General features: G+C 45.9%; 1 protein-coding gene across 2 annotated transcripts in view; it reads right to left on the reverse strand.

The window, feature by feature from the left end:
- LOC126540503 (neural cell adhesion molecule 2-like) overlaps positions 1-13,811 on the reverse strand; it is a 282,822-nt gene that overhangs the window by 38,125 nt on the left and 230,886 nt on the right. For both annotated transcript variants that reach the window (XM_055076069.2, XM_055076070.2), the window contains exons 4-5: positions 9,138-9,248; positions 6,984-7,187 (exon numbers count right to left, since the gene is read on the reverse strand). In XM_055076069.2, the coding sequence (XP_054932044.1) occupies positions 6,984-7,187; positions 9,138-9,248 (315 nt within the window). The remainder of the gene's footprint in view (positions 1-6,983; positions 7,188-9,137; positions 9,249-13,811) is intronic.

The following is a 13,811-nucleotide window of genomic DNA, read 5'->3' on the forward strand; positions in this document are numbered from 1 at the left end:
CTCTTGCAGGAGTACTATTGGCCAGGGTGTTTTCGGGACGCAGACCACTTTGTGAAGACATGTGACACCTGTCAGCGGGTGGGCAAACCAGGGGACAAATCGAGGGCGCCGTTGAAGTTGGTACCTATCATTACGGAGCCTTTTAGACGGCTCGTTATTGATACAGTGGGACCTCTGCCGGTAACAGCCACGGGGTACAGACACATTTTGACTGTGATCTGCCCAGCGACAAAGTTCCCTGAAGCAGTGCCGCTTAAAGAACTAAGCTCAGTTGAGATAGTCAATGCACTACTGTCCATATTTGCGCGAGTTGGTTTTCCTGCGGAAATCCAGTCAGATCAGGGCACGGTGTTTACGAGCCCTTTGACGACAGCCTTTCTCGAAAGGTGTGGGGTAAAGCTGTTAGACAGCTCAGTGTACCACCCACAGTCGAATTCCGTTGAGAAGCTCCACTCCGTCATGAAGCGCGTGTTGAGAGCATTGTGTTTTGAACATCAAACTGACTGGGAGCTGTGTCTGCCTGGGGTGAAGTTTGCATTAAGGACCGCGCCGCATGCGGCTACGGGGTTTTCGCCAGCTGAGCTAGTGTACGGTCGCTCGCTGCGTTCTCCGCTTCGCATGCTGCGAGACGGATCACTGCCCTCTCCAATGGCTGCAGACCATCTCTTCCACAAATGGCCGCATCCTGCGCTGGAGCCTCGCTTTGCAACAACATTCCTTTGAGGTGCGTTACAAAAAGGGGAGTCTCAACGGTAACGCCGATGGCTTAAGTCGAAGCCCCTAACGTGGGAATCAGCCTCAAAATTGTTTGTTACTGATGTTTTTCTTCCTGAGGCAGGATTTTTTTAACATATTGCTTTTGTGTAGTGTTTCAAAGTGATGATGTGCTTTCTAGTGCAATTTTCCGATTTGTGGACGCGTTCTGAGTGCTGCTAAACTACTGTAAGGAACTAGGCAGTAGTATAAAAAGGGAAAGAGCCTGGCAGGGCTTAGTGAGGGTTGTGCCGTGCTTGCTGACTGAGCGGTTGAGTTTCGGCGTAGTTCTAACGCTTGCCGGGAACGAGAACAAAAATGTCAACTCTCCCGAAGTCACTTTGCAGTGTCCTGTGTGAACCTGAACGAGAGAACGAGGCCTTCTCTGTGCGCTGCGCTCAAGAAACGCCGAAGGACGACCGACTTCGGTTATGAGCATCATCAAGCGACATCCCTCCGGACAGCGGATGCAGTCCCCTGACCATCGGGATCTCCTTCCCCCGGCGGGGCGGTCTGTTACGTTTCGCCTACGACGCGCGGTATAGCCGGCGCGGATGCAACGGACGCCGGGGCTTCGTTCAAAGCGGCGGACATTTCGGCCCGTTCAGCGCCGCCGATACGCCTCCCCGCCAAGCGCGTCCAGGCGTGTTTCAGTGCCACGTGTCTTCGTGTGTGCGTGTGTGTGTGTGTGCCCACGCTTGTCAAAGTGCGGCAGCCGGGGAGAGGAGCTCCCCAAGAGTGAAGCGAGGAGGTCTGACCACGGCGCCGGCCTGGCGATGCGTCACTACACTCGTCTCAACCTGTCTCTCAGCGTGTCCGTGGCGCCGTCACGTGCGCCGGTGACGAGGCGTTCCTTCTCGCCCTCAACTCCGAGACTATAAGAGCAGCTGCCCCCGGACGCCGAGAGAGAGGCTCCGATTTCTTCTGTCGAGTTACGTGCTCTCCCGTCTCTCACTTCGGTCGACCTGACCGCCCGCTCTTTTGCGATGTTAGAATAAACCAGTTGTTCTGTTACCAGTCGACTCATGCTTTGCCGAGACCTTCGGATGCTTCCAGTGCCCCAGGCCGCCAGGCCAACGCTACCCTTGGGGCTTGCGACCCGATTGCAACAACGGGTGTCAGCGCTGAGTTTGCAACAACTCGTGCCAGCGGTGCGATTCCTACACGCGCTACAAGAACGACATTGTAAGACGCAAGATGGGTCTACCGCCGGACCCCGGGGCAACCAGCGACACGCCGGACACGCAGATGCACAAGTGGGGCAAAGTTAAGATAACCGACGAACGATGGGGGTGTTATGCAGACAACTTGCCCATCTACAACGTGGCCGAAACATACAAGCTACCGCTAATGCATCGTGAAGATGACGAGGAGACGTACAACAAACTGTATCGCATTTTGGACGGGGACAATAACCCCAACATTTATTCGGCGTAACGCTACCGTACTTTAAAGAACGCTACTGCAAGCACCGAGTGGGCATATCTTACGACGCGGAGAAAATTGAGTGTTATCGCACCGTCGGCCAATCGATACTGGAAGATTTTGTAATGGGCACGCTGGTGAGGGAAATGTTTGTTGGCACACACGGATTCGACGGATGACTTCCTCTTAGATGATTCACTGTAAGCAGTAACACTAGCATAATCCAAGACTACCACCAGCCAAACTACCAGCTGATCCGAGAATAACACACTATTGCTTCGCAATCACCAGGCTTAACCAAGCTAAGCCACGGCCGTTTTTTTTTTCTTTTTCTTATTTTATGTCTAACCATAATGACCAGTCTACTTCTATGCAGTTAAAATGATAAAATGCTTAATGGCGTTTGAAAAGCTGTACATTGCTGCTTGTTTGTAAGCTTATAAGGCCCCATGTTGGGGTACATGGCAATGCTTATCTACTCTAAGGACTCAAAGCGATAAAACCATATATCTAAGAGTTACTTTACATTTCTGCTACTTACAAATATGGGCCGTTATGCCACTGAGTGCATCAGCCTATAGAAAAAAAGAAAGAAATGACGACCTGTTGAGCGCATGCGTAAAGAACATAAAATCCTAGGCCACCTAAGCAGCCTTATGAGTTTGAATTCGAAAGCATTAATGTCCAGTGGAACGTTCCTGTGCGGTCCTACGTGTTATGAACTCCTGCTGGGCAAACGAGCGCGTTTAAACACTCGGCCAACGCCTCCTAGATAACACAAAGCCAGTGTACTTCAATCCTTGACGTCATGCTACCTCGCCCGACTGGTTTGGTGCGTTTTGATTGGGCTTTACCGAGGCACACTGAGAACGTAGGCGACAGCTTGCACGGCAAAGGAATACGGGGATAACACAGGCGACCGAAAGCGAGAGCGAGGGTTGCGTGGCGTCGCGGCGATGCCCTCTCCCCTCCGGCAACACCTGGCGCGCTAGCGAGGTAGCAGATATTCGTCTTTGCCCGCTCTGCGCAGTCGCAGCCAATGGGAATTTAGGTGTCGGCTTTCACTTGTCCACATGACGGATGCCGGCTTTTTCACTCAATGGGCCATTTGATTGTTTCGCAACAAGAGTACGCAAAATAGAGTGTCCAAATTGTAATAATGCATGGAGATGTATTGAAAACAAGTCTGAATATCGATTGCTTGATGGCATGTTTCGGTCCTGTTTACGTGAGCAAACTGCAAATTCGCCATCAACATTATGGACCAACGTGAACGCTTGTTTGCTCCATCGCAGTTAAGTAGGGAAGAAAATGTCATATGCCACAGCACGTCAAAGCACAATCATTTTGAAACATGCACGTTTGTAACTTGTATCTGCAAACATCTTCCATAGCAAGGTATCACACCACGAGGGAAAGTAGCGTGTCGCTTGAAGTGCACGCAATGGGATACATTTTTGATCGCTGGAGCTTCTTTCTAACCCTTTACTTCACAAACTAAACAAGTAAAAAATTTCCTTTATCTGCATAAAAAACACAATGAATTGCTTTTGTTTCATGACAAGGAATAGCCGACGCCTTTGCTCAAACGAAAATCCGTTATGCTCTCCGCCCAGAAGGCTTCACGTGCAAAAGAGTTATTCTACTTAGAAATACGAATGCATGCTCTACAAAACAGCTTTGCCAAAAGGAAATTACTTTCAGCTAAACGTGCTGAATCTAAATGATAAAATCGTCCTTGCAAGCTGTAGCACTCAAGAAGTTATTAAATGTTTGTTGCATATTTTACAGGAAAACTCAAGCCTTCGCGTGCAGCAGAACTTAGGAGCACGCAATCTTCAAAAAAAAAACCGGACGGCAAGCAAGAGCAATATTGTGGTGGATGCAAATTGCATCCACCACAATATCAAGAAACGATCAAAGCTATCCTGTCGCAAGGGCTCACTTTCATGTTTTATATTCGTACAATGTCTGTGCAATATTGCGTGCACGTGTAGCTGGTTTTGCAACAGAAGGATTCACAGAACATGTCGTCAGAGACATTTCTCCTTATGAAATTCACGGCATTTATTACTTCATTGCAGGCTAAAAAAAATGCATGCGTGGTGGTCGATATACTGACCGCGAGGTCTTCCAGCAAAACGGATCAATACAGCTCCTTTCAATTAAACACGAACTAAACGTCACATTATACGTAATTGAAGGCCGGATATTGTTTATTCCGTCACGACATGCGTGCAAGCGGATAAGAAATTATCATTATTGCGATCTCTGGTGTATCTGTAAGCATTTCTTTGCTGTCGCAATCGTTTCTGCATAGTAGAGCCATCACAAACCTGCCGCGCCTCCCTCCCCTCTTCTATGCACTTAACGTAAATGCGCTCCGCGCAAGTTTATTTATTTCTGCCTTATGCAATGTGTCATCTCTTGTACGTTACTATCTCATGCAGAGATGGCCTGAGCCACTAAGATGGTCCGGAAACAATGCTTCGCTTTAAAAGCCATTATAGAGTTTATCATGGCCATGGCAGAGAGCCTTGGCCGAACACGCCACCGCTGTCTACTTCAGTCATATTGTTACGGCGCAAACAAGAGTGGCGCCAGTGAGAAAAAGACAATTCGATGTGTCTGGGTGGAACCGGCCTCGACAGCCATCTTGTTTATGCATCGTTATGCCTCTTGTAAACATTGTAAAGACATCCTTGTATGTGACTTCTGCAACGCAACAATATTATCTATGGAGGAAAATCGACCTTTTTCAGACATTATTGCAGAAGTCGTGTTGACAGAACCATACAAAGTCGAAAGACATAGAATATGTACTCCGTTATGAGTGCGATTAGGTTAGCACGCATATCAACACACATGGCATTTTCCTTTCGAAATCCTTTTTTTTTAATATTCACGGCTGAAGAAAGAAACGAAAAACTACAGAGAATAATAGGGCATGAACAAGACTTTCATAAACGGTCTGACTCGGCTTCCACGTATCTGTTACATGATTCTGAGTTATCTATGCCTTGCATTTGACACACGTACAATAGTTATCTTTTCCTAATGTCTTTTTTGTAGTTTTACTAAATACGCCTAGAGATTAAAAAGGACGAAAATCTTTCCCAACAGCCAACAATACTGAAAACAAGTTATACGTTTTCCCGGAGGTTGCTCTTTGCTCACCAGTACGCCATGGGAATCTGTACTGCGCTGTACTCTGTAACAAGCATTCGTACGCTCGAGGCGAACCTTATAATACGCACCAGGCACGTACCCAGTGGGGAGGATGGGGTTTAGGAGGTCCCGCCCATGCCACCACTCCTTACCCCCATTCCTAAAGTGCTGCCAAATCAATCTTGAGAGTTGACAGTTATTCGGCGGTCAATATTTTGCTGCCTTTGTCACTCCTTTTGGATGACGGTAAATATCGAAACCTCCTCGGATGTGAAGGCAGTTTTCTGATCGATTCGGTGCCCGTGCGAATAACTCGAGATGCGCTCAGTTGTCACTATCTAGGAGCAGTCACGCGCATCGCTGTTGCTTCGTTAGTTCAACCTTTTTTTGTTTAGACTGATCCAGGCACCAGGAAAGGAATTCAGTTCGTAGTCAGCTAGCTAGTATGCTCGTGGAACGAGTTGCGGCTGAAGAAAACACCAGTTGCGTTTAACTTTCTTTTTCTTCCTTATTTCCTCGAGTGACGGATGGCCGCTATGCTGGCAGATTCTCGGAACCATACACCCACGTTATGGTTGAGATAAGGTAGAAAATTAAATAATGCGAAATAGCGTCAAACATCAAAACCTGCAATAACCGATGAACCTATAAGCAATATGACTGTCACCCGTTACCTTGTCTGGATTTTCCCTAATTGTACAGCGCTTCCTTTGCAAAATTGGCCACTGAAAACAAGAGGCGCAAGGAGTTGTGAAATTAAGCGACCTACAAAGGGGAAGAACCAAGGCAACAACCAAATAGGATGTAAAAGCGAAAATTAACAAATTTAATGGCTGCTTGCGAAAAGATTAATGGACCAACACATTTTTATTGAAAAGGGAAGTAGAGAAGACGCCACCGGTAGTGGCGAACAACTCCGTGTATTTTGAATGACACTTCCACAGTAATCGTGCGAGCCGCCTGACGTAGCCACTTCTCTGCTGCGCTTAAGTGGCTCTTTTTCTGATTTACAATGGTGGACGCAGTACGTCTAGAGCCGCAGCGTCCTGCGCACTACGCGGTTGTACGGGACTAGTGACCACGCATCGTTACGCAACTTCCCGAATAACAATACGAGTCGGCTTTGGCACTGAACTTGATAGAGCAGTAAATGAGGGATTCAAAAGAACCTGTTATTGTTCTGCAAATATACATTTCTCTATAATTCTTCCGGATCTAATTAAAAAAACGCTACCAAAAATCTTTATCTTACACTTTCGCTTGTTTACGCGTGCTTGGAAGTGTCCTTCCTGGGTTTCTTTCCTGCGCGAGTCCATTTGATGTGGTTCCTTGTTCGCCAAGTAAACGAGAGCTGTATCTCATAGACTTACTTGTGAGATACACCTTATTTCATTTCTCTATTGTGTGTTTACGCGTCTTTATGGCGAATGCTGGGCATTATTCACGTTTGTCCTAGTAAAGGTACGCCCTGCATTTGCATACGAAAGTCGCCTTGGATTGCCCCCCTCTCCCCCCCCCCCCCACGAAAGAAAATCGTGGGTACGTGCCTGACACGCACAAAAACCATCCCATTCGGAGTGTGCCTAGCAACCGAGGTCTTGTCCATGCAATCAAGGGAATGAACCCAAGCGACTCACGGTTGAGGTCCAGCGTGACGGATGTGTCGGCTGGCGACGATATGTTGTTGAACGCTGTGCAGTAGAGCGTCGAACGCAGGTCCTCCCTCCTCAACGAGTGAATGAGAAGCGTCGAGGTGGTGAGCTGTGCTTCGGACGAGGGGCGCACCTCGGCCATCATCCCGTCCGGCATGCCGCTCCACACAAGTGTTGGCTTGGGTTTTCCTACGAGAGGAGAATGGACACTCGGTTACCGTCTGTGCTTGTGCAGGGAAGATGTTCAGCGAGCAGCTGACGATTATTGAATTGGTAATCTCACAGTAACTCCGGAACTCGGTTGCCAAACCCTTCATGAGAATGTGCAGCATATAGACATCAATGGGCTTTCCTACACGGGCCTATGGAACATACCAGCGTAATTAAACCCAAAACCTATGGGTCGTTAAAAGCAATACCTTGCGCATTTAATATGAGCAATATCTGGATGCATCCACGTCACAATTTTCGCGGGCGATGAGCGCCTACTGCAAGAATGTGAAATGTTGAATGTTCCAACTGAATATGCCAGCGGTGAATCCACTTTTCTTCCCGTCGCGTATGCAACGACGGTTGAGACTATACGTAGAGTTATAATTTAGCAGAATAAAGCAGATTAAAGCAGATTTAGCAGATTAAAGACGCTAGCGAAGGAACCAGTTAGTTTGTTCTCACGAAGAATATCTAAAAATAGAAACTCCAAGGTTTACCTTCGATATCTGAGAAGTCTTCTGGGCAACTTAGATTATAGTTTGTGTCTCAAAGAGCACAGCACCAGACAGTGCCGTTTTTTGCAGCCATCTGCTTTCGAATAAGATGCATTTTCTACCCCAGTTCGCTATTTCAACGGCACTTTATTAGAGGCCTTGTCATAGGGACCATACGTCATTGCTGATGGCAATTGACCAGTCTGTGCGCATTACCCTGCGTCGCTCGTTCTGCCAATTATTACAATGACAGGTAGCCAAATGTGTAATAGAGTTTTTTCCAGGTCCTTAAAGAAGACGAACAACTTACTTCCTGGGCTGATACAGTCAAAACACTGAATGATTATTTGTTGCTTCATGCACATCGTTGTGTTCAATAAATATGGCGTTTTTGCGTACATTCATAAATAGCTTACACCATATTCTGTATACCTTCGCAAAATGTCATGTCTTCACATTGCATTCTAATCTCTTAATTTAAGATCATGAAAGCAATTTTTCAAATGAATGGTCACAGTGTTTCATTACTAAATTGTCAATAATTTCATGAACAAACCACCGCATGACTAATCAAGGATGTCCAATATTTTTTTTTTTTTAGTTTGCAGAATCAATATCTGGTTTAAAGTGAATATATTGGCAACATTAGATAGTACTTTATCACAACATACATGAAACACCACACATTATTTTATGGATGCATCATGATAAATAAAAGTTCGCGAAAAGTGGGAGTGCAGGAACTCGTCGAGGCACTGTTCCGTATCAGGTGCCATGAAGTTTAGGGAAAACTTTCCAAATTTACTTGTTCCTTGTGTAGGTTTGCTGTGCGTATAAAGGTTGAAATTACTATTGTTTGCATTCGTGCGGAAACCTCCAATTTTCTTCTATCTAACAGTAACTCTACTTGTGCATCTTTCTCAAGAAAGTATTTACATAAAGGTGAGTTGTTGGCGCGTACCTATCACGTCGCCCAGAACACACCTGGGAAAGTCATGGCGGCATTCACTGCACCAAGTTGTTTTGCGCACAGTTGCAAATAATATCTTCTGGCCATAAGTGATGTTGAATAAAATCGAAGCACCTTAAGCTGTATACGAAGAAGACCGCCGTAGCTCCACCGCCATTTTTGTTATTAACATGCAAGATCAACAGCAAGCAATATTACTCCAAATTCGCCTGATAATGCTCTGATATCTCCTAAAAGAAGGTAATAAGAACGTACATTTACAGTTTTGGCCACAACGCTTCAATTCAATGTAGCTTTCGATAGCTAAAAACTAAAAAAATAAGGATGGTATTTTGCTATTTACTTTTTCTGATAACTTTCTGCAACACAGCTGCCGACCAGTCGAACTAATCTGCCTTTCCGGGTTTCTTCAAACAATGGTTCTTTGCCCCAGAATATGTAATGAAGAGACATCCCACTCACCGCCATAGACGACGCACACCAACGCCAGAGTGCTGCCCTCATTGAACGGACCAATCGTCCCTCGAAGTTCGTTGCCTTCACCGTCTCGTATCACTGGCGGCTCAGGCGGTGCTGCAGTGAAGGGAAAATAAACGAGGCGCATTTTCGGTTAGCACTCTCTCCCGAGGAAACGCAACGAAGCACTTAACGTTGCTTAACACATGTAGAACAATACAGTCATCATCGAATAATTGCAGATTGTGCGATCGCAAGTAAGGTTCAAGTTACAAGCAGTGTGTGACCGTATCCCACCATAAAACCATTGCTCGTAATTCTGAGGAGCAAGCATCGCACTTACGCTTCAAAAATATTCGCCTCTTATCTCGGATAAGGAGGTGCGTAAGCATTTCATGGCCACTCTGTGCGGTGTACAAATATATATATATATATATATATATATATATTCCCTTTACATAATTTTGTTATGCTAGCTAGCTTTCAAAGTGGTAATTCATACCGCGTATATTCATTTCACAAGAGTTCAAGCGAACAGTTATTTCAAGCAGGCGTTATCACGTATATTCTCTTTTCTCTCAATTATATAACATGTTGGGAGGATACTTTCACTATTTAAGGCTTCAACTGCACAATATATAGCACTTATCACAGGTGAAAAAATGTATGCGTCCAAGCATTCGGAAGGAGCGTCAATGGCGTTTGCATTGCTGCGGATACACTTTAATAACTCGAAAAGCCGTCAACATCTTTTACTTTTTACCCAACATTGCTTGCTAACGCCCACTTTACCGAATTTTTCTTTCGAAACCGCCCTTATAGAAAAAAAGAAGAAACCTGACTAGGTACTTAACGTTAACCTGCGAATATCTTCTGTCACCTCTGAGGTTACAGTGCATTCAGAATTTTCAGTTGCCTAAAAAAGTTATTGCTCCCAAACTGACACAGGTCACAACAAACTTCTTTCCTCGGCCAGGCAGATAAATGTTCAACAGGAAAAATGCAGCAGTGCAATGCCAATATCGAAAAGAATCAAAGTTCATCCGTCGCAGCCTATACATATGTTTATATGAGCGGCATCGCTTTCTTCATAAGTCCCAACTCGCCTCTGCGGGGTTAAGGAAGCCCCGACAAAGGAGAGGGAATATTTGAGATCCTGATATGCACCATCGACTAGTATCATATTGCGATGTGGGTTTCTTTTTCACCCACGTAATTTAGTACACAAAGACATGCATTGTTCTAACGGAATGTAACGCGCCAAGGATATTACAATTTATGGCATCCCCTACGGACTATTCTAGGGCTCTTTCGAAGGCGCCATGCTACGTGGCTATGAGACTGGTCGTTAACGTAATACTGACGCCACCTGTACAAGCCGAGTTCCCACAAGTGACTTGAACTGAAGACAGCGCAAACAAAAAAATGCGCGCTAGTTAGACCTTTTCATTCCGGCAGTATTACATTGCTGACAAGAAAACTCACGGGATGGTTAATGATGAGCAAAGCGAGTGCCTAAGCGTTAGCTTCAATGCCAGATAAGTCTTCTCCATGACAGTTCATTCTAAAAGATGTTTTATAGCGTTGTCGTTTATTCTACGACGCATTTCTCCGATGCTCGAGTTCTTAGCGGCTTTCTAAATATACACTGGCAAATCCGAAGGCGGTATGACGACGACGGCACGGCAACAACTGGATGACTGATTCTAAATTGTGGCCTGATATAACGACCACAGCGTTACCGCGAACGCAAGGTGACGAGTGCATGACAACTATGGTATGACGATAGTCGGATGAAGAAGCTGGAATGACCACAATGGAACGACCACAACGGCATCGCGACTACGCCGTGACGATGACGGTATGCCGAGAACCGCATCGCTCACAATTAAGACGACGTTTACAGGAGAAGGCCATCACAGTCAGAATTTAATGATGCAAGCGTGATTACAATGGAATGACCAAGAAGAAATGACGTCGATGGAACGATGACGTGCGTCAACGTGGAGCTTCAACGGTCGTGATACGCGGAAGGCGACACCACCTGGTGGTGTAGAAAGCGCCTTCTGGTGGCTCTCTTGTCTATCTGACCTCTCTCGCTCGCTTTTCTCCGTGGCGAAAGAGTGAACGGCGCAAAACTGAGAAACGAGCTAAGAGAAGCGAACACCTTAAAACAAAAACGATTTTAGTGGGTATCTGTCCATTGAGACTATATTTACATTGTAATAGAGAAACGTTTTTTGTTAAAGATGTACAGAATATATCTGCCGGATATGTTTTCCCAATCTTTGGAGAACGCTTGCGCAAAACCAGTGGTAATCGCTTAATGTACAGTGCTCACGGAATGAAACGCAACTGCGATCATTTAGTAGAACGCTGCATATATGCAGAGAAGTCGAGAGTACCATGTCATGTCGCTAGGAATCTGGTCACCAAAGGTAACTCGGACTCCGCTCTAAGTGTACGCACCAAAATTACGTCGATGTGACACAAACTGCAGCCGGTGGAAACGAAAGTATGGGCATTAGTTAGCCCTAAATTGACGCGTTTCATTCCGTGAGCACTGTACATCGCAGTTGCAAAATGCGTCATGCTGGCGAATGTCCTGCGCACAAACCAGTTTTAGCAACATATAGAAACACAGCCATGAGGTGCACAGAGGCTGGAAAAGAGCGCCAGCTTTTGGCAGGCTCTCAGACATGTGTTTCGATATACTAAGGTAAATATGGCAGCTTTATACACTTTGTTGTAAAGCGCAAAAGCATTCTTTTTTTAGAAGTTTCACACACATACAAAAAAAGGCTTGAAAATGGCTGAAATTAAGCCACCATGTGACGATGAGCAAGAAAGTCGTGCTCGTCACTGTATTACTCCGTCATTGATTGAAGAAATAATGGCAACTGCCAGCGTCGATTCTTATTGGTAGCCTCTCAAACAGCTTGCCTGTTACGCCATTTTCTTCACGTTGTTGACTCTGTGGAGCTGAAACCCGCAAGTCTAGTTCAGTGCTCAGGCCCTCCCTAGTGCCATGTTACGCGCCTATGCTCACCGGCAGCATCTCATTCTGGGTACTTCTGCTTTATCACCATACAGAAGTCTACTCTCATTCATATTTGGCATCTGTTCAGGCTCTGCACCCTTTATTTCGTACTCATAGCCGATGGCCATCGCTACTGTCCACTTTCACTATCGCCACTGGAAAGCCAGACGTTCACACGAAAATCATAACAGTACCCTACAAGAACCAGGAAACAGAAAAGTCAGCGACACCAAAAACACAGTTTACCCTCCCAGTACAATTCCAAAGACACCTCGTATGTACTATGTGTAACTCGCAAGGCCTTCTCAAACATTATTCCAGTGACTCACTTACATTAAAGCAATCTAGGCACCCACCAGTCACCTACAGACACCACGGTGTCAAGAAGAAAACAAGCGTTCTCTATTTTAGTGTCCACCAACTAATTCACGCTCTCTGCGCAGCGTTTCACGTGCACGTTCGTGCACGTGCATATCCACTTCTGCACAATGTATAACGCAGACCTGGCCACCGGTCAAAGGAGACGGTGCTGTTCGATAACATTTACCGGTTATTCGTTCGACGTGAAGTTCTGTGCAAGCAAGCGTTCACTCACATGAATTCGAACAGACGCCAAAACTACCTGGCCCCACTTTTCACAAGCAGCGATTGTTATTGTCACTGAAGCGCGCAGATTACTTCAGTCGAGGGGTGGCGCTGTCATCGATCTTCAGGAATTCAGCTGGCATGTGTACTGGAGGAACTTTCTAGAATACAGTGATAAGCCGTCCAGATCAACAGTGTGCCTAAGTTTCAAGTGCCGCTATCAGCGCGGACGTTCCTTCTTTACTCTATAAGTCAGATAAACCGAGAACGATTTATCTACCGAGTGGTACAATAAGGATGCTTGATAGTCTGCCGCACGATTTTTCTTTCGCTACCCGTTCGTGCCCTTCGTTCGACCCCTGGTCGGTACGCAACAAAAAGGGGTCATGACCTCTGACGCCACTCGGCAAAAAGCAATAATGGCGCGAAATGACGCAGAAGCAGAATAAATGGCGTCTTGTAAAAAATAAAGGCGGATATGGTCGATCAGAGGGATAGTAGCTAGAAGCGGAGGAACCAAAAATAAGGCGTTCAAGTGACGCCCGCTAAAAGGAGAAAGGAGAGGAAGATATCGCCTTCAATTTCCGCTCGATTCTTCCTGCTCTCCACAAGCGTTTTTTGGTATGCTCTTGTGTGGCCTTCTTGATCTTAGCATTTATTTTGTCTATTATCCGCCTCTGCATCGCCTCTGAATTCTCCACTTTCCTTCTTCGCTTGCAGCGCCTTAACGGCTAGGGGTAAAGACCTTTGTCATTTGACCAATGACGAACGCTAATGCCAGAGGTGCGTCGGTGGCCATTTCGTTTTTCCTCTTTTGCCTTCGGCGGCAGATTCGATTTTTCGTTGCACATATTTAGTATGGCTTGCCCTCTTTCGGCATGGCACATTGTTGTTTCAGGAGGAGCGATGACACAGGAGCGACAAAAATTTGGGCACAAGAATTGCAACACCGAAGGGCTCAACTGAATTTGGTCTTATTAAAGTACAATTCTTTTATCGCGAATGATGCAGGTGAAAAAAAGGACGCTAGAAGGAAATATTCCGAAATGAACATC

Source organism: Dermacentor andersoni, chromosome 2 (assembly GCF_023375885.2).
Source record: "Dermacentor andersoni chromosome 2, qqDerAnde1_hic_scaffold, whole genome shotgun sequence".
Taxonomy (NCBI): Eukaryota; Metazoa; Arthropoda; class Arachnida; order Ixodida; family Ixodidae; genus Dermacentor; species Dermacentor andersoni.